At 43.6% G+C, this 21558-nt stretch overlaps 1 protein-coding gene across 1 annotated transcript in view; it reads right to left on the bottom strand.

Moving 5' to 3' along the window:
- Positions 1 to 15976, bottom strand: part of ZDHHC2 (zinc finger DHHC-type palmitoyltransferase 2) — a 67641-nt gene extending 51665 nt beyond the window's left edge. The window contains exon 1 of the mRNA XM_061404322.1: positions 15775 to 15976. Coding sequence (XP_061260306.1) covers positions 15775 to 15901 — 127 coding nt within the window. The 5' untranslated portion in view covers positions 15902 to 15976. The remainder of the gene's footprint in view (positions 1 to 15774) is intronic.
- Positions 15977 to 21558: the final 5582 nt, after the last annotated feature.

Genomic DNA, 21558 nt, shown 5'->3' on the forward strand with positions numbered 1-21558 from the left:
AACGGGTCATTTTACAAACTTTGGGCACAAAAAATGCAAACATTTGGTTATATTTCAGTGCTTAAGAGTTTAGCTTTCCTAAGCTCTCAATTCAAGAGCTGGGGAAGGAAGCGAGCTCCGGGTTTCCAGGATGACAGTGAGCGGGTGATGCAGGGAAGACTGGTGGATGGCATGGGGGCTTCCTGTCCCCGCTTCTCAGCCATAGACGGAAAGCTCAGTCTTAAGGTTGGCTGCCCAGATACACTCCTTGACAGGAACATCCTTCACTTGTAGAAACTGACGATGAAGAAGGGTGGAACCATACAGCCATCCTGGAATGGGAATTTGTAATTCTTACTGCTAAACTTTTCTAAGTCAGAAGTTCTATTTCTCTCCACATTTCTTTGGCAATTTGACCAAATCATTCCTCTCAATACCTAAGAAGCTCTACGGAAACATCTGGCATAAACTCTTAACTTTCCCTTGTGGGCTCCCCTTGTGTCTCAGATGGTAAGGAATCCACTTGCAATGTGGAAAACCTGGGTTCAATCCCTGGGTTGGAAAGATCCCCTGGAGAAGGGAACGGCTACCCACTCCAGTATTCTGGCCTGGAGAATTCTGTGGACCGTATAGTTCAAGCGGTCACAAAGAGTCGGACATGACTGAGCAACTTTCACTTCACTTCGAACTCTTCTAGAGGAAGGCTGGGAACACAATGAATGTCTGTACTCAACCACTGAGGATGTGCTGATCTTCCGATGTACCAGTTCTGGCCCTGAAAGAACTCGCTACCACTTTTGCCTTAGCAAAGAGAAAGACAACCCCTGGCTCACTGAGTGTACTAAGCAGGGCTGTTAAACAATGAAATCTGATCTTGGGGCTGGTCCCTGGCTTAGTGTCCTTACTTCAAAGCTTACTCACTGGAATCCTCTAATCCCTCTGTCTCAATTAAAATAGAGGAGACTCCTGGTGCCAGCAAGCTCTGCAGCTTTCAGTGCAAATGAGTTTATTTATTAGAATAGTTATTAATTAATATAGTTAGAATGGTATGGGTCCCTCCTCTTCAGCTCAAGTTCCTACAACGCCTGGGTCTTTTCAACTCCAGTCCCCTTCCTTTCCAATTCCAGATGCCTTTCTTTGGGTTGGCCACGGAGGCATGACCGACCCCTCTGAACCAGCCAGGCTGGTGTGGACACTACATCTTCAGACAAGGTCTATAATGTGCTGTGCTCAGTCTGGTCGGATTCTTGGCTGACCTGTGCACTGCAGCCCACCAGGCTTCTCTGTCCACGGTTCTCCAGGCAAGAGGTCTGGAGTGGGTTGCCATTTCCTCCTCCAGGGGATCTTCCTGACCCAGGGATCGAGCCTGAGTCTCCTGCTTTGCAGGCAGATTCTTTACTGTCAGAGCCGTGAGGGACCCAGCCAAGGTCTGCCTGGTCCTCAAATAATGGTTGCCCACTATTGGGGAGAAGGTCAAGCAGGGATTTTCGATCCTGTAAACATCCCCCTCATTAGTCAGAACCCACATTTTAGAATCGGAACGGCCTTAGTTATTATTTTGCTCAATGTAACCACTCATGTTTCTTATATATGTGAGTATTTATTGGTAATAAGCAAAAATCCCACTTGTATTTTGGATATTTCAGCATTTAAAAATACACATATAAAAGCATATGGAAACAATTTTTGTAGTTTATTTTTTAATGTCATTAGATCAATCTCTTATTACCTGGTATACTCAGAGGACCAAACAATCACTTTATGATTTATTAAGTAGAAAAATCAACATTTCTTGTTTGCTTCTCTATGGAAACAGATGACCTTCTAAAACTGTCTCCCAGGGTTCGCAGCTATATGTTGAGTACCAAATCATCAAGGTACTTAGAATAGAGCACATATAACATATTGAAAAATTAAACCAATATTTCCAGGTTCTTTTAAGTTATCTGACACTTCTGTAGTCCTCCAGAGAAAGGAAGTGTGCAAAGCTATAATTCCAACCTCAGTCTTATGATGCTCATCAGAATGGAATTAACAGTGGCACACGTAAAGGGGTGAATTAAAAGATTTAAAACAACATTAGCAGCAGCAATAATTACTACAGTAGAGCACTGCAGAATGGTTCCCTTCAGTCTAGATCACCAAGAAGCAGTATTTTTACTTATAACTTTACTGTCATCTATTCATGAAGAAACTTCTCACACACACAATCTTTGTTTGATCTCAGCTTGAGTTACAGTCTATATTCTTCCTCTTACTTGAAGCAAATCACAGCCCTGTCCTACACTGCATTTATCAACAGCACCAGCTCAGTCTGCCTGACAGTAATTGCAGAGATAGAACATATATCCAGTTGCAGCAAAAGCAAATTTAATATAATCATAAACTGGCAGGTCACAGATGAAAGGGATGCACAACTACTGCTCTAAGGCACGGAGTCAGAGCACAGTAGTACACAAACACCACCCAATTATAGACTAGATGTATTCATTAATGTAAACGGGAAGTGCTACACAATCATGTACAGAGCTGAGTAAGACAGTCATCAATATTTGGACTGAGTCTCTTCCTCTGCTCAACGTGGGAGCCGCAGCTCATGTTTCCTACTTGTATCTCTCCACCAATTATATATATTGATCTTTGTTTTCTGTTCCTAAAACCATTGTCAGTTACCCCAGATCTGGAGACAAAACAAACAGTCTGCTATTCATTCATGAATCGTGTTTCCTCTCTGTGGTGTGTACAAGGATCTAGCTCATAATTAACAAGGTAGGTTATTGACACACCCACAGACACATGTATGTTTCCCCCATGGCGCCCCACCAGCTCATGTTTACCCCTGTATGGACCCTTTAAACTCGCTAACGTGTTGCTCTTTGAAAGGCTAAAATTTCTACCAGTTAGCGTTAGTGTTCTGGTTATCCAAACACTGTTGTTGAATTTTAGACTATGTACAGTCGGCCAGCAGGTCTCAACACGCACCTGATGGCCAGCCTTTTCATGAGGGACACAGCCCCCAGCAAAAGTCTGCTGCATGGACAAGATGGGATTAGTCACAGTCCCACAACCACCAACTTTGCTGCAGCACTGTGAAAGGGCAAAGCAGTTAAAAACTGTGCTGGTGACATTGATATGGACCTCACAGACACTTCCAGGGACCCTTAAATTTAAATATGTTCATAGGCAGCTCTGGAATCACATTTCCAACAAAAATCACCCACTCCAGGAAAACAGTTGGTGGGCCTCAAAAAATTAGGCACACGATTACCATATAATCCAACAATTTAGGGAAGCCTGTTGTGCTGCAGTCCATGGGGTCACAGAGAGTCAGATACAACTTAGCGACTGAACAACAACAAGGCATTTACCCAAAGAACTGAAATCAGAGACTTGAATGTGTATTTGCAGATGGATGTTCACAGCAGCATCATACACAATAGCCCAAGGTGGAATCAACCAAAATGTTCACCAGCAAATGAAGAGATTTTAAAAAGGTGGTATATAATAAAATTGAATAGATCATTAAGAAATTCTGACACATGCTGCAACGTGGATAAACCTTAAAGACATATGCTTCAGTGAAATAAACAGACAAAAAAAGACAAACACATGATTTCATATATACGAGGTCCCTAGAACAGTCCGTCATAGAAACAGAAAGCAGAATGGGAAGGCTGGCCGACAGGGAGAACAGGGAGTTACTGCTTAATGGGTACAGAGTGTCATTTGGGATGAAGCAGTGCTGGAGATGGTTGACGATGATGCTTGCATAGCAATGTGAATGTACTTAATGCCGCTGAACTGTACACTTAGCACAGTAAAATTTTATGCTAGGTATATTTTACCACAATACAAATTTTAAAAATCATCTGCTCCAGAGACTATTCTCAAACCACAAATTGGGGTAATATTCACCTGCAGATAAAGTCTTCTTTCTCATCTCTGGTTATTTCCACAATGAAGAGTTTTCATTGTTTAATTTTTTCAGAAATGTGAGCTCAGAAATGGTAAGTAGAGAAAAACAAAGCTTTATTGATATACAGATGTCTAGCTAAGCATTTCCACTGAAGTGGTTCATTCATGTGTCCTTCCAGATTCTCAGTGTTTGAGATTCAGAAGAACGTCTAGGCAAAATGACAAATTCCACGCCTCCTTGGCCTTTTACAGTCAATAGGAAATAGATGAAACTATGAATGTAAAATCCAAGGACCTCAAAGGTCTTGGATATTTTTGGATATTCAGTTCATACACACATCTGTCTCAGACTGATGGCCTCAAATTGAAGTTAAATTATGTACAGCATACTCTATTTAAGAAGGCTGAGGTGAGGAAGGGGAAGTTGCAATCTTTTAGGAAGTCTTTTTTGTTTAATCTAAAATGGGTTAAACTTTTAGCATTAGCAGGGGAGATTTTAGTTATCTGAAAACTTTTAAAATCGAATATAGCATCTCTGGACAAAGTTGGCTGACTTTGAGTGCTTCCTGAAAATGCATGTCACTTATTTTTTTAGCAATTATTTTATAAGTATATCGGGGCAAATATTTTTGCATAGTCTAAATTATAACTTTTCAAATGGGTTATACAATTAATTCTGTCATCTAAATCCTTATTATAAATGATTGCTGCTGCTGCTGCTAAGTCACTTCAGTCGTGTCCAACTCTGTGCGACCCCATAGACGGCAGCCCACTAGGCTCTGTCCCTGGGATTCTCCAGGCAAGGATACTGGAGTGGGTTGCCATTTCCTTCTCCAATGCAGGAAGTGAAAAGTGAAAGTAAAGTCGCTCAATTGTGCCTGACTCTTAGCAACCCCATGGACTGCAGCCCACCAGGCTCCTCCGTCCATGGGATTCTCCAGGCAAGAGTACTGGAGTGGGTTGCCATTGCCTTCTCCTATAAATGATTACATTTAAATATTCAGAAAGGAAAAAAAGAGGCATTTGATTGTTACATTTATGTATTAGTTCACTAGGGCTGCCATAACAAAGTACCACAGCCTGGGTGCCTTAAACAACAGAAATTTATCTTCTCACAATTCCAGAGGCCAGAAATCCAAGATCAAGATTTAGCAAGTTTGGTTTCTACTGTGGCCTCTTTCCTTGGCCTGTGGACAGCCATTTTTTCCCTGTGTCTTCACATGGTCACTCTACATGTGTGTCCAAATTTCCTCCAATCATATAGTATTAGGATTCATTCTAACAACCTAATTTTAACTTAATTACCTCCTTAAAGGCTCAGTCTCCAAATAGAGTCATGTTCTGAGGTACTGGGGGTTGGGATTTCAACATGAGTAGGGTGCGGGGTGACGGTACAACTTGGCCCATAATAAACTGAAACTGTAAAAACATTACAAACTTCTTTATGAACATCTGAGTGATCAAATAATAAAAAGCTGAAGCAGATAATTCTCTCATAAAGGATTCATGTTCTCCGAAGCTTGAAATGTCTACTGTGATCACAAAAGGGTCAATTAACAAGTTCAGTGAGCACCCATTCATTAAAGAGAAGTTATGTCTTGAATGTTACTCTGTGTCAGGCACCAGGCTACAATGGTAACCAGACATGGTTACTGCTCTCATGAAATTTTCTACAGGTTATCTTCAGAATATAAGAAAGTTAGGCTTGCCTAACAGAACAAAATCTCTGTAATTTAGATAGAACAAACTCAGATATCCCATCAACTCACACACTGGTATATGTTTTTCATTTTGGTAGAACTTTTGAGATTAAATTCAAGGGGTCTTCAGAGCATAGTAATCAAACAAGAGTTTAATCTCTCACTGTTAAGTTCTCAGTCCCTATTTTACTTCCCATTTGAACATATTTATCAACTGGGATTGCTCCCTCCTCCTTGATACCCTCTCTTCCCCAGGCTCCAGGACCCCACAGCCTCTTAGTTTTCCTCTACTTCACTAGTAATCCCTTCTCAGTCTTCCTTGCTCGTTCCTATGCATCTCCCAAACTCTCAATGTTGGTCATCTTTGGTTCTCGTCTCTGCTTAATTTACATTCTCTCCCTTGGTGGAACAAATGTATCCAAGGTTAAGACTTTAAATTGATTTATATGCTGAGGACTCCCCAATTTTTCTGGTCCAGACTCTCTGCCAAATGCCAAACTCATCTGTGCAACTGCTTACTCAGCGTATCTGTTCCCACATCTCCATACCATCGCTGATCCACGGTCACCCCATCCCCAACCATCTCTGTTCCACTGTCTCTGATTTGTTCTTTCTATCCTCCAACTAGAATGTAAATTCTAAGAGCCATGAACAAATATTTTTGAATGAATGAATAAAGAGCTAGTCAAGAAATATGGACGGTTTGAAATGCATTCAACTCTTGGATTAAAATTGCTTGCTAAAATGCAAGATTACGGGGGCCTACAAGGATCCCTTCCAACCAACATAAAGCTCTCAGTTCTGCATATTTTAGTTTATAGTGTGTTCTAGTCCTGGAATAAGCTGCATTTCATTAAAAATAGGCTCTAATTGAAACCTTGATTAAGTCCAGCTGGTCTCTGCCCTTCATCCTTTCACATTAATGAACCCCCTGGAGGTGCCCTGGATAATCACTACTCATAGTTAAGCACCATAAATCCCTTACTGCCTTTCTTCTTAGAACATGTCACATGGAGTTGTCCATGGTGAAAAAACCTGATCACAAATTAGCCCCTGCAATTCAGAGCTGGCTTAGAACTTTCACCTTTGAGGCTCATAAAACTGAAATCTTTTTCTTGGTTGGTAAATGGTACCAGGTGTCTCTCATTTAGGGCTCAGCATCAGCTGTTTCGGCGCAGGCTATCTTTCGTATTTCCAGTGTGAATTATACAGACATTACAGAGACTGTACTTCAAGTTGCACCATCTCTCACATCCTTACAGACTTGGTGGAAAGCCCCACTTCAGATTTGGCCACTTACTACCTTTTCTGAGCTGACCTTTGGGCCCCCCAAAACCATCAGCAACACAGTCTAGTCTGGGTTTTAAGTCACCTCATCCCAAACATACTCAAATACTGTGAAAATCCATTTTTTACATAATGCGATCAACAGAGATAGAAATTTAATTTTATCTATATGTAAGAAAATAGGTATGCATTACAAAGGATTCTGGTCTGCCAAATTTCATGAAGTTAATAATCAAATAAATCTATAAAGTTCTTGGAAATACATGAAATGCTTTTTACAAGGATTATACCTATTATAATCATGAAGATAAACTACCCCTTGAAACTACTGGGACATTTGGTTTTAAAGGATGTAGAGAAAAAGATTTTTTTCTTTTATTTTTGCTTGGTGTTTAATGTATTGATACACTGATCTGGACTATTCTGTTTCTCCAGGGTAGCAATGTTACTGAATAAACCTAGAGGTCGAAATATTTTAAGTATAGCAGGAAAGCTTAATTGACATTCCACATGAGGAGAAATTTCAGGACACAGTGGAGAAAAACTGGCAAAGAAATAAAGCTCAGTCATCTATAAAAGAACTTCTCTTTCATTTGCATTTAAAAATGTAATCAACAACATATCTAAAATGAACTGCTGTCAAGTATGCATTTCAGAGTGCAGAGGAGCGCTGAGATGATAAATGCAGCAGATATTTTTGCTCCAGTGTCTCCCAAATAAATATGATTTTTAACATTTTTGGCACTAATATTCATAATTCAATTTAAAAGTCATAGTCAGATGAAAAGTCAAATTAGGAAAAATGCTACACAAAGGTTTCAAAAGCAATTTCATTTTGAAAGGAAAAATATCAAGCCATCATAGCTGGTGAGTTTATTGCTAACATATGCTTCTTAAGAAATCAGGTCATCTACCTCCTCCCCGCTGCCCTCATCCCAACCCGGCCCTGAAAATTCCACCCTTTTCCATTCTCAGCATTTGACTGAGATAACCATTAAGATACAACAAAATCATCCTTAAAAGAATAAGAGAAAAAATATTACAACAATTTTTAATGGACCATTAGAGAAATTAATTCAATTATATTATATTTTTATTATTAATTCTCTGTAGTATATCTACATGGTAATATAAAATCATAGGTTTCCACATAGTATTAAGACTATCTTTCTAAATGATCTTTGGAAAACTGTTTTCCCAACAGAGAACATTAAGAATCTATGGCTAATCTATCACTTTGCAAGTAAGATGAGACAGTATTTCTCCAGTCATCACAAACAGTGTTGGAGTCTCAGAGGACCCATAAACTCATCACTTCCTAAGAGGGCTGAGAGCTGTGATACAACAGTCAAAATGCATGAAGTCAGCAGTATAAATCCCAACATGAAAGCCATGATTCCATAATTTTCCATCAAGATGAAAAAGAAAAGCACATGAGACAAACAAAAAACCACTGAGAATTTTCTCCCTGAGAGCTCCTCATCCAGACTAATCTCTGGAATATTTGTCTTGTTTGTTTTTTGTCTCCCTGGCACTTCTCCCCACCATGAAGGCCAGAGAGATCCAGCACCTTGCTCTTGCTAAATAAACCCTGTCGCCTGGGATGTGGGCTCAACAGCAGCCCAGGCGGCTGATGCTCCCAGAAGCATCTTTACTGAGTCACAGGAGCAGGGCGGCTCCAGGGCGCGGGCATGGCCAGCCACGAGGGCAGCAGCTCCTCCAAAGGCGTGATGTCCACTCCAGCTCAGCCACCTTCTCTTGGTTTCTGTTTTATTTTCTAAGCTGGGTTCTCCAGCCTTCCCGTGGACTCAATCAGTTGTATTCAGGAAGTTCTCTGCCTGCTCACATTCACTCAGCAAGTCACAGGTCCTGAGCTGGGAGCAGAGTGAAAGATGCCCAGGCATCAGGGAAGAAATGAAGCAGCAGAAACAGCCCCACAGGGCACAGCTGAGGCAAAAATCACTGCTCATAACCTTGGTCTGAGATACCTCTATGTGCAAGGTTGTTAATATGAGTAGACAGCCCCCTCACTAGTGACACGCTCTCACTTCCCTGGTGGTCCAGTGGGTAAGAATCCACCTGCGAGTGCAGGGGTCACTGGTTCAATCCCTGGTCCCAGAAGATCCCACATGCGGCTAGCAACTAAGCCCTTGAGCTGCAACTACTGAAGCCCGTGAGCCCTAGAGCCTGGGAGACACAACAAGAGCAGCCACTGCAGTGAGAAGCCCGTGTAACACAACGAGAGGAGCCCCCGATCCCCACAACGAGAGAAAGCCCATGCACAGCAACGAAGACCCAGCACAGCCAAAAATAAATAAATAAAATCTTAAAAAAAAAAAGAGTGACATGCTCTCCATCAGCTCTTTTGACCTACTGATCACTCTCATTTAACCTTGGTCCAGCAACCGGCTCCCAGGAGAGGGGTGTTTTGTTTTCCGTTTTTGCTTTCCTGCCCCTGAGCTGTGGGAGCAGCATTTTGAAAGTTAACCACTCTTCTCCTTATGCCCAAGCTGGACAGAAGGCTTCAGTTTTGCCTTGTGTTTCCGGAAGCAATTTCCCCCCTTAGCTCTTAGGAGAAGATCTCTATTCAGATCTCCTCTAAACCATCTCTGTGGGGAAGAAGCACCTGGCACGTAACAAGGGTTCAATAGATGCTTTTGAATGAGTCCTGCTCCACTGCCTCTCTGAGGCTGGCCTCTTTCTAACCTTGTGGAAACGCACCTTCTCTAGAGACAATTATCTTCACTTAAGAAACCATCCCTCCAGCTTCTGGCTTAATTACTGGAAACACTCGAGCAAGTATAATTTGATGGCATGCACGACATTCTCAGTAAGCATTTGAAAGTAAACTTTTTTCCCAACAAACTTTACATTGTTTTGACTTCTAAACCCTTTTCTCTCATCTATTTACAGGATACAATTTCATGTTTTCATAAAATTTACTGACATTAATTCATTCAACTTTTATTGAGTATCTCTGCATTATAAGTGCTATACTGCTTTACTTTTGTTGTCTCTAATAGGATTTAATAGCAAATAGTAATGCTGCATTGTCTAATATACAAATTAAAAGTAGTTTTCTGACACACTAAATGGAATCAAGAAAGCATTAAGCAGAGTCTTTTAAAGTCAAATGGTACATAGGTTAAGAATCTGCAGTATATTTCATACATTTGAATTTTAGATTTGAAGTAATGTTGAGTTCTTATCCCTCTATTTAGAAAATTTTAAATCTTTAAAATATTTGATAATATCAAGAAAAGTTACAGAACTAATATATTTCACATCATTACTGTCAACAAGAAATAATTTCTAATTATGCATTAAATATTTTGTACGTGTAAGTCTTCTATGGATGTCACTTTCCATGTCACTTAAAATGATTTTAATAATTATAGATGGTAACATTTGTATTCTCAAGATCATTTGTCTGTACTTTTGTTCTTAAAAAGCTCTAATGTCCTGCATAAGTTTTTAAAATGATAGTTTACCAATAACAAAAATGCAGTTCTTCCTCTGTAGGGCTCAAATTCATTTCCTGATGGAAAACAACTTAGACTCCCATTCAGTTTCCATCCTTGAATGTGTCATGGCCTTAAGTTAATGGTAGCTCACCACAGAATCCATGTATGAGGTTTTATATGTTTAATCCTTAAAGATATCCTTAAAAGAGGGAAAACATAATTTTCTATCTCCCAAAATGACCCCTAAATATGTAGACTAATTCTTTTAATTCTTGAACATCTTCAATAATCACGGTGTAATATGAGGTTGCAATCATTTCTGAGAGGTGTTTATTAATAAAGACTGCACAATCACAAAGTTCTAATAGTCTAACTTCTAACATACTCCAGGGTCAGTAATATATTGCTCAAGGGCCCAGTCTGACCTGCTATTTTTATAAATAAAGTTTTATTGGAACACAGTCAGACCCATTTGCTAAATTAGCTAAAGCTGCTTTTGTACTACAACAGCAGTGTTGTAACTAGCCCAAATTATAAACCCTCTTAAAGTTCTGAAATCACTGTGTAAAGCTTACTTTTAATGAGTTGTTAACTCATTAAACAACAGCCATAAAGTTTAACAAATTTGCTAAAGGACTTCATTGGGCTAGAGAGATTTGGCAAGAAGTTTGCAAGGAAAGGGAGACATTTTAACATTTGCAGCACAGCAGCTGAAGTCACATTGGTTAACTTGGAGAAAGGACACAGAATTGGTAGCAACTCTGAGACATTTAACATCATCTACAAATGCCAAAGGAAGTTGGCCTAAATGATCTTTAAGTTTTTCAATCTTCCGGATTCCTTGAAATGACTTCAGTAAGCCCACCTGCAAACTCGGAACCCTATGAGCACACAACTCAATAACAAATATTTCCTGGCACCCACCGAAGGTCAAGGCAGGGAAGGAAAACATTTTAGAAAAGTGGAAACCAAAATGATTACAGAAAGGTATGTGGAGCTTTACTATGTGATTCTTGAAACTCTCCTGTAACTCTGAAAAATTCAAAGTCACTCAATCGTGTCTGACTCTTTGCGACTCCACAGACTATACAGTCCATGGAATTCTGCAGGCCAAAATACTGGAGTGGGTAGCCTTTCCTTTTTCAGGGGATCTTCTCAATCCAGGGATCAAACTCTGGTCTCTTGCATTGCAGGTGGATTCTTTACCAGCTAAGCCACAAGGATAGCTCAAGAATAGTGGAGTGGGTAGCCTATTCTTGTTCCTGCGGATCTTCCCAACCCAGGAATCGAACCAGCCTCTTCTCCATTGCAGGCAGATTCTTTACCAATTGAGCTATCAGGGAAGCCCATAACTTTGAAATTATTATCAAATAAAAAAGTATAAAAATGGTTAAAGCAATTTTACATGTTCTCACTTAAAAGGGGGAAACTTCATATTCAACTGTGTTGAATATGGTAACACAAAGACTGCCATAATGGATCTGGAAAACACATCACTCATGTTCAGTATGTTCCCTGAAGCAAGCATGCCTGCAGACTACCCTCATCCCCTCTATCCTGCATCCTAAACACCCACCTTATAAATGTAACCCTTAAATTTATTAATATCTTACTATATGGAAAATGAGCTACCTAGAAACTAAAAGGACCAAATGACAGATAAGACATTAAAGAAGCTGGAGAGGGGAGAGTAGTGGGAGGCAGAAGGAAGGCACAGGAGAAACCAATTCATCAATAAACTAGATAAACACATTCTGAATGATCACAAATATTAGCAGCTCTGTTTTAGCTCTTCTTTGGTGGAACAGGAAGGAAACTTACCCCAAGTACTTGACTCTCATACAGTGTATGTACGCCCCTTATATTTTTTATGTACACATATTCCAAAAAGAGATGTGAGTTTATTTTTCTAAAATCCAAACACTAAGCAAACATTATGCTAATTGAAAAGTGCCTAGAGAGCCACACACATCCAGGTTGTTAAATATAGAAACCCACTGTAATGAGAACCATTATCTCTGGTTTCCAAGGATACCAGGGTAAGCACTACTCCTAAATTGCAGTTAATTCAGCAAAGGGCACAAAGTCATTTATATTCAGGGTCATCCCAGCTGCCAGCAGATGCAGAAGGAAGGCTAAACCGCCCTCTTTTTCTATTCTGTTCATCACCAGCTCCAGTTGCCAACCCCCACCCTCTGGTCCCAACCCTAGCCAATGATTTCTGGGTGAAATCTGGACAGTCAGCTTGTAAACAGCTACTTCCGAGAGAAAAAGGATCTACAAAGGGCAGGGCAGTCAGAGATGTGAACAGTGCCGGGGGTGGGGGTGGGTAGGGAAGGTTGGCATTCCTCTTTGTTTGTAAAAAGGACTGAAGCCTGGTTTTGTGTGCCCGCAACACTAGGGGCCCTCTTTCCTGGTGCTTATGAGGGATATGACTTAGCAAGGAAACCACCACCATCATCTTCAGGGAATTGCACAGCTAATTTCAACTCCCCACCCCACCAACTAAGACTATTCAAGCTTTTAGAGTTTATCACTCTTAAACTGCCACAGTTTCTAGAATTAAGTTCATTTTCAATTTGCTCTTCTAGACTCTGGGCTTCCCAAATGGCACCAGTCATGAACAACCTGCCTGCCAATGCAGGAGATGCAAGAGACACGGGTTTGATCCCTGGGTCAGGAGACAGATCCTTGGGTGGGGAAGATCCCTTGGAGAAGGAAATGGCAACCCACTTCAGTATTCTTGCCTGGAGAACCCCATGGACAGAGGAGCTTGGTGGGTTATAGTCCATGGGGCAAAAAGAGTTGGATATGACTGAGCATGCACGCACTCTAGACTCTAGGATCTACACTTTTCATAGGGTTACTTACAACCTGTTTCTATGGCTATAGTATAAAAACTACTTTCTGACAACTTCAGAGATATTGCCTCTGAATCATTTTGTTGTTGCTTATTCAAGGCTATTTATTGATCGCTTTCAACATGACAGGCATTGTACCAGGCTAAGGAGGCAGTGAGACAAATGATATCAGACTTCACTTTTGATGATCATGGAAAGGATCAGTAACAGACCATGTCACTTAGTTTAAAGAGAGGAATTTGGGACTTCCCCAGTGGTCCAGTAGTTAAGACTCTGCCCTTCCAATGGAGGGGGCATGGGTTCAATCCCTGGTCAGGCAACTAAGATCCCATGTGACCCCAGTACAATCAAATAAAAATAAATAAGAATAACAAAATAATTTAAAAAAATAAAAATAGAGGCATTCCTCCTTTAGTCAAATTTACACTTACTAAAATACTGGTGTGGGATTTCACAGATACTTTAGATTTATCTTAAACTTATAGAAAGTATATACAAATTTTAAAAAGTATATGTAAAAAAACTTACAGAAAAAAAAGTATATATATATATATATGGGCTTCCCAGGTGGTGCAGTGGTAAAGAATCCACCTGCCAATGCGAGAGACACAAGAGACTCAGGTTCAATCCCTGGGTGGGGAAGCTCTCCTGAAGTAGGAAATGGCAATCCACTCCAGTATTCTTGCCTGGGAAATCCCATGGAGACAGGAGCCTCGTGGGCTGCAGTCCATGAGGTTGCAGAGTCGGACATGACTGAGCATATACACACACACACATATATATAAGAATAATATCCAGATAAAACAGCAATCTTCCATTTACTTCCTCCCCCATCACCTGTCCATTCAACACAGGAAGACCTCCATGCAGAACTCAGCTGGGGCAGAAGAAACCGGAAGGGTCAAAAAGCTCTCTCTGCCTTCATGTGTTTCCTCCTGATGGACATGAGACTGCATCAGGCTAAGCTTCTTAGCTTAATGTGATAAGAGAGGTGAATCAGTTTGCCTGTTTTGATAATTGAGGCCTTTTGAGACTCCCCTCTTTTGTGTCAATTCCATTAACTGGAGCTGCTCCCTGCATCCAAGAGAGAGAGAACAAATGAAATACAACAAAGGTTTCTAGTAGTTATGTAACATTTACAGTATCCCTCAACGAGGCAGGTCATTTAAAAACTAACGGTTAGTACAAAAAGTACAACATGGTTCTGAAAACTTTCTTGCTATACATTTTAGACAACTTGAATACTATGTACTTAGTTGAGCTGTCCTGATTTCAGTACACAGTCCTTAAAAAAAAAAAAGAAAAGCTCACTTATTTTTTTGATACCGAAATATTGTTTCTTAATCCAATAAACAAAGTAATAATGTCAAACCTTAAAACTATACAAAATGGAAAATCAGTCTCAATTCTCTTTAAAGTTAGTCATTATTTTGCTGTATTATTCTGACACCTGCTATTTCTCACAAGGGGCAACATTTTGGGGTAAGACGGCTTCGGAGAAGATTCTGTCTGAATTTGGCAGCTTGCAAAAACGCCTAAGTTGAGCAGGCCACTCTTTAACCTTTCTCCTGGTCTCACCAGAAGCTAGTGTTCTGGAGGATGAAAACACAAAACACAAGTCACTGGCAGAAACGTCATCGTCTGGTTTATCCTTTTCTGACAACACATGAGCTTTCACAAAACCTCTAACGGAAGCCTGCTTACATTAAGGAACAAACTGTATTCCCTAGCTGTGCATAATCAACTTTTTGTTTTCTTCTCATCTTCAGCACTGACAGCACCCTAATCCACCAATTCGGGAGCCCAAAACTTGGACTTGAGCCACTTGGCTCCCTGGATGAAAAAACAAAACAAAACAGCGGAAGGGTCGCCTCGTCTTTTCCTTCTATTATCCTGACACCTAAATTCTGGTCTTGCGTATCGCACAGATCTCTGAAAACACTTTCTAGTAGCTCACCTCGTCCCCTGCTCCATCCTCCTCCCTCCACCTTTTCGTAGCTAGAAAGTGTCCAACTGGCAATGTTCAAATCGTAAAGGCAGCAAAAACGGCCCTGCGTGCTGTCACAAATGTCTAAAAAGTGGATTAGGGATCACCAGGGAGGGACAGCTCGGACACCCGAGGCCCCCGTCCTCCGCGCGGGGCTGGCGCAGCTCGGCTCCCTGCCCAGCCCGGAGCCCTCCGGGGCCCAGCGCAGCCTCCCCGGACCTCCCCGCTCGGCGGGGCGCCGGGGGTCCCCCGCTCTCCCGGGTACCGGACAGACGAGGGAGGGGGTGTGGCTGGGCTGCGAGTGCGCCGGGGTGGAGGTGACACCGTCACCGGAGAGTTGTCTGGGGAAGGCGACCGTACTGGGAGTGGAAGGAGACTGCCCCGAGGCTGTTTTCGGCCGCGGCGCCGGAGGAGCCGCAGCCAGTTGGTGGCGCCCGGGGCGCTCGGGGGTCCGGGGTGGGTGGGGAGAGCCGGGGCGCGGCGCCGGGCGCTCGGGGTCCCCGCGTCCTGGGACTGGCAGGTGGGAGGCGGCGGGGGCCAGGGGCGCGCGGGGCGGCGGGGCGGGCCGGGCGCCCACTCACCGATGCACAGCTGGATGGCGTAGGCGTAGTAGGACCAGCCGAGCAGGAGGCTGATGAACACCACCGGGATCCAGTAGAGCACCCGCCGGCACCGCCGCCTCACGCTGCCCGGACCCGAGGGCGCCATCTTCCAGCCGCATCCACCTGCCCAGCTCCGCTGCCGCCGCCGCCGCCCGCGGGCCTGGCTCCGGGGCGGGCTGGCCGCGCCCGGCGGCCCCGGCGGGACGGGCCCCGGGGCGGCGGCCGGGTGCGCCGCGGCCACTGCCGCCGCCGTGGCGCTAAGTCCCCATCCCGCAGCCCCGAGCCGGCGCCGCGGACTCCCCGCTCCTCAGCGCGGCGGAGGCGGTGGCTGCGAGAGGAGGGCGCGGAGGAGGCGGCCGGGAGGAGCGGACGACGAGCGGGAGGAGGAGGAGGAGGAGGCGGCGGCGGTGGGAGCCTCCGCCCCGCCTCCGCGCGGCCCGCCCGCCCCCCGGCGTCCCCCTCTAGGCCGCCGGCCCGGCGAGGCCCGCGGCGCCCTCCGGCGTGCGCTCGGGGCACTGCCTCCGGTGCCTGCCGCGCCCCAGGCCCTAGCGCCCTCGCCGCCGGGCACCTTACAGGCATCCGAGCGGGGAGAGAAGATTCCTACCTTGGCCATTCCATCCCCGCCCCCCGCCCCGGGTCCCTGGACCCCGACGAACCGGCCCCGCGCGGGGCGAGGACACTGGGCGGCGGCGCGGGGCGCGGAGACGCGCCGGGGAGGGGCCGCCCCGGGAGCCGCCGGCGCGGACCTGATCCCCTCGCTGGCCCAGCACGGAGCGGGCGAGATGCCACCCCTGGGGGCGCGCCACCGCGAAGTCCTCAGGCGCCCATCCAAGGTCCCCGCCTCCCGCTTCTCAGAAAGGGTCGCTTCAACTTGCGGGTCCTGGTAAACGGGGGGCAGCGAGGGCCGGGCTGGCGCATTACGGCCCGGGCGCCTCCGTTCCCACGAGGGTTTTGGGGGGACTTGGGGGTGCACCGTGCGTGAGGAGGGAGCACCTCGGGTTGGGCATCCAGAGACCCTGGAGTCAGAAACACCAATTATCTGCTCTGAGAATTTGAACTCTTTCAAGTCACTTTGTAATTGTTAGAGTAAACATTCCCACCGCCCCCTCCCGAAAGTCCCGGGGTTCCCTCTGTGTACTCTTTCAGCAGCCGCTTCTTCACTACAGTGTTTTCTTTTGTGATGGCAATTCTAAACATAGCATATAGCTGCTTGTAAAGCCATCGCTAAAAATCCTGAAAGAATCCTAAATGTAGTGAGACCGACGTCCTGGCTTTAAGGTTGATGAAACGGAAAAGATACGAATGCTTCTGCAATTGTTTTCTTTTTCCCTTCATCTGATTATGAACGAACCTGGCTACAAGTGGAAACCAGCCCCCGCCCTCCAGTCAATATAGTGTCTCTGAATTATGTGCATAATCACTATATGTAATGTGTGCGATTTTAACAATTAATGAACACATGTGTATACACCACACAGCAACCATACTGGATGAACTTACTTCGTATTCATCTGTAGAATGAATGATCAATAAAAAGAAGTACCTATTTACATAAAGAAATTTAAGGTCTTATATCTGCGATTATCTTTCTGTGACTGGATTAAACAGCAAGCTAATCTCCCCTCCTGAAATAGCTGTTATGTTAAACACACCCACCAACTCTCTTTGCACTTCTATTTTAAAATGAATGGAAAACGCCGTCAAGTTTCTGTCAGACTTTGAATTATTGAAGTGAGATGACTTCTATCCCAGTGAATCACTTTATGTTGGTAGAAGGCCTTATACCGTTACATGGTAATGAGTATAAAAACATAACTTTTTTGGAATCCTCAACTTGATAACCTATGGATATCAAACTTATGTTCCCAGTCAGAAGACTCTAAACGTAAGAAAGTCCCTACTAGGGCTGAGGTACCTCCATAAAGATGAGAAAGTCAGCCTTGAAGGTCACTGATGAATTCTAAGGAATGAGAAATAAGGGATCAATTTTCCCAGGCTGGAAACAGTGGAAGAAAGGGCCAAGTGTGCTTCTTTAGGTATCAGATGCTATCATGTCCTCTGCTGCTTCTCTTCAAGCAGTCTTGCAGGGTTTTGTGGTCAGAAATGGAGAGTATTCTACAGTGTTCATGTCTTTTACCCTTTTGGAAGAATATGCAGGAGAATTTGAAGGAGGCTGTGCTGTTGTGCTTAGTCACTCAGTCGTGTCTGACTCTTTGTGACCCTATGGACTGTAGTCCGCCAGGCTTCTCTGTCCACGGGATTCTCCAGGCCAGAATGTTGGAGTGGGTTGCCATGCCTTCCTCCAGGGGATCTTCCCAACCCAGGGATCGAACCCAGGTCTCCTATATTTCAGGCAGATTCTTTACCATCTGAGCCATTTGGAGGAGGCTTCATTTTCTTAAAGGAAATCAGCCCTGAATATTCATTGGAAGGGCTGATGCTGAAGCTGAAACTGTAGTATTTTAGTCACCTGATGTGAATAGCCAACTCATAGGAAAAGTACCTGATCTGGGAAAGATTGAGGGCAGAAGGAGAAGAGGGTGTCAAGCGATGAGATGGCTGGATGGCATCACTGATGCAATGGACATGAACTTGGGCAAACTCCAGGAGATGGTGAGGGACAGGGAGGCCTGGCACAGGGAGGCTTGAAGTCCATGGGGTCCCAAAGAGTGAGATGTGAATGAGCACACAAAATGTAATTTATAATATTTGAGGAATAATTGCAACCTGTTCTGAATCATCAATGAGTTCTCCAAGGGTATCAGTTCAGTTCAGTTCAGTCGCTCAGGCATATCTGACTCTTTGCGACCCCCATGAATCACAGCACGCCAGGCCTCCCTGTCCATCACCAACTCCTGGAGTCCACCCAAACCCATGTCAATCAAGTCGATGATGCCATCCAACCATCTCATCCTCTGTCATTCCCTTCTCCTCCTGCCCTCAATTTTTCCCAGCATCAGGGTCTTTTCCAATGAGTCAGCTCTTCGCATCCAGTGGCCCAAGTATTGCAGTTTCAGCTTCAACATCAGTCCTTCCAATGAACAACCAGGACTGGTCTCCTTTAGGATGGACTGGTTGGGTCTCCTTGCAGTCCAAGGGACTCTCAAGAGTCTTCTCCAACACCACAGTTCAAAAGCATCAATTCTTTGGTGCTCAGCTTTTTTTATAGTCCAACTCTCACATCCATACGTGACCACTGGAAAAACCATAGCCTTGACTAGACGGACCTTTGTTGGCAAAGTAATGTCTCTGCTTTTTAATATGCTGTCTAGGTTGGTCATAACTTTCCTTCCAAGGAGTAAGTGTCTTTTAATTTCATGGCTGCAGTCACCATCTGCAGTGATTTTGGAGCCCAGAAAAATAAAGTCTGTCACTGTTTCCACTGTTTCCCCATCTATCTGCCATGAAGTGATGGGACCAGATGCCATGATCTTAGTTTTCTGAATGTATCGCTCTTACCTAAAAAAGAAAATCTAGTTCATGAATACTTGTTTCTAAAGACACACAAAGACAGGATTTAGCTCTGCCTGGGCATCTCCAGGTGGCTCAGTGGTTAAGAATCCCCCTGCCAATGCAGGAGATGAGACATAGGTTCAATCCCTGAGGCAGAAGGTCCGTCTGAGAAGGAAATGGCAAACCACTCCAGTATTCTTGCCTGGAAAATCCCATGGACAGAGGAGCCTGGCGGGCTACATACAGTCCATGGGGTCACAAAAAATGGGACATGATTTAGCGACTAAACAACAACCAGGCACTAATTAGACAGGCACAAGCATGCATGCACAACTGTAAGCTCTTTGGTGAGTGGTCAACCTCTAGATAATAGTCTCTGATGAGAATGAGGAGGATAACTTAGGTTTTAGGACTAGAGAGCTCCCCCCACTGCTTTTCTTTTTATTTAGAGCTGTGCATCAATGGGAAAATAATCTGAAGGTCACCGACAGTTATGAAGAAACTTCACTGGAGACTTACTCCTGAGAGAGAAGTACAGAAGGTTCAACTCACCAATTTTAGATATTCACTAATTATATCAAATTATGAATTCCATGTAATAACTTTGATAAAACTGCTATTGCCATTTATGAAAAGGCAAGTCAACCATGGCAAAGGAGAGAGTAACACAAAAGGAAAGAAGAAGGGGATGGCCTGGCAAGCAGGAGGCAGGAGAGAGTCCCTAAGAACTGTAGCTCTATCCTTACCAGGCCTCTCTGTCTCCATGCTCCACCCATTTAGTAGTTTATGGAAATTATTTGCTTTTCAAAACTCCTATTATGACACCCTGCCCCCACCGAGAAAATGATTTATTTTGTCTCCTCCAGTCAAGATCTAATTGGAAACAATCCCCAGATTCTTCAGTCCCCAGACTTCAAATCCATCTTGTCATCCTGGTTAATACTCCAAATCTTCCTCCTGCTTCCAGATCCAGATTAAAATATTTGCTTATTGCCTTTCATAGTATGAATCAAGCACAGCCTGAACCAAGCCCAGGGAGCCCTGGACCCAGGCTGTCTCTAGGGAGCATGAACCTCCGCTCCTGCTGCCTATCGCAACCTCATCTTATCTTTTCAGTCAAACCACCTTAGAGCGGTCTGAAAACAATACTGATAGATCATCTTTCATTGTTTTCTTAAACTAAGCTTATCACTCTTTGGGGGGAAAAAATCCCTTTAGAAGTCAGAGAACTATGACATCAATGACTCCAGTGATAATTTGCACTTCTGTAATAGTAGCCAAGATATTCTCTGTGGGACGTTAATAGCATGCCCAAACCACGTGTTGTCTCCGGACATAAGTTACATAAAAGCAGTCTTAGAAAGGGAACTTGGTTTAGGGGATGCGGTTCAAAGTGCTGCTCAGATATTCTTTGGTTCTCAGAGATTTATAGTGTACAATTAACCTGGAGTGGAATAGATTGGAATATAATGGGAGAGAATTGCAAAGGCCTAACGAGTGTCTGGTGGATTGGGTCAAAACATTGAGAAAATTGTAGAGTGGGAAAAACTCTGGCTTGACTTGGAAGCCCTGTGGGATGTCTGTTCAGTCACTGAGCCACGTCCAACTCTTTGCGACCCCATGGACTGCAGCAACCAGGTTTCCCTGTCCTTCACCATCTCCCGGAGTTTACTCACTCATGTTCATTGAGTCGGTGATGCCATCCAACCATCTCATCCTCTGTTGTCCCGTTCTTCTGCCTTCAATCTTTCCCAGCATCAGGGTCTTTTCCAGTGTGGGATCTCTAAGGTAGTGTTAATAGCATCTTGCCACGAGATGGCAGGCGCGCGCCATGCAGTGCAGCTCTACTGACGGTTTCATAGAGATTTCAATGGCATCAGCCATTAGTTTAACCATGCCAATTACAAATTATGAATTATAACTTCACGACCAATTATATATACTTGTAACTAATTATAATTATATTATAATTATACAATTTTATGCTATAATTTAGTGGCTAATGATTAATAAAAGCCATATTCAGAAAATTGAAAACAATTAAGAGAACAGTTTTTCAGTTTAGCAAATCGTTCTGTTTCTGCTTCCACTTCTTTTCAGGTGGCTAAGGTTAATCTCTTTAGAAATAAAGTTGGAACTTTTCATTTAAATGAATGCTTTTGTCTACACTGACCCTCATCCCTTGCACCCTAAACAGGGTTAGAAAGCTGTATCTATGAACCCAAAAGGTGAGCAGATATTTCCTCTTCATGGACTGGCAGGATCTTAGAGTGGGGACACAATGGCAAAAAGTTCAATTAGAAGTGATGA

Source organism: Bos javanicus, chromosome 27 (assembly GCF_032452875.1).
Source record: "Bos javanicus breed banteng chromosome 27, ARS-OSU_banteng_1.0, whole genome shotgun sequence".
Taxonomy (NCBI): Eukaryota; Metazoa; Chordata; class Mammalia; order Artiodactyla; family Bovidae; genus Bos; species Bos javanicus.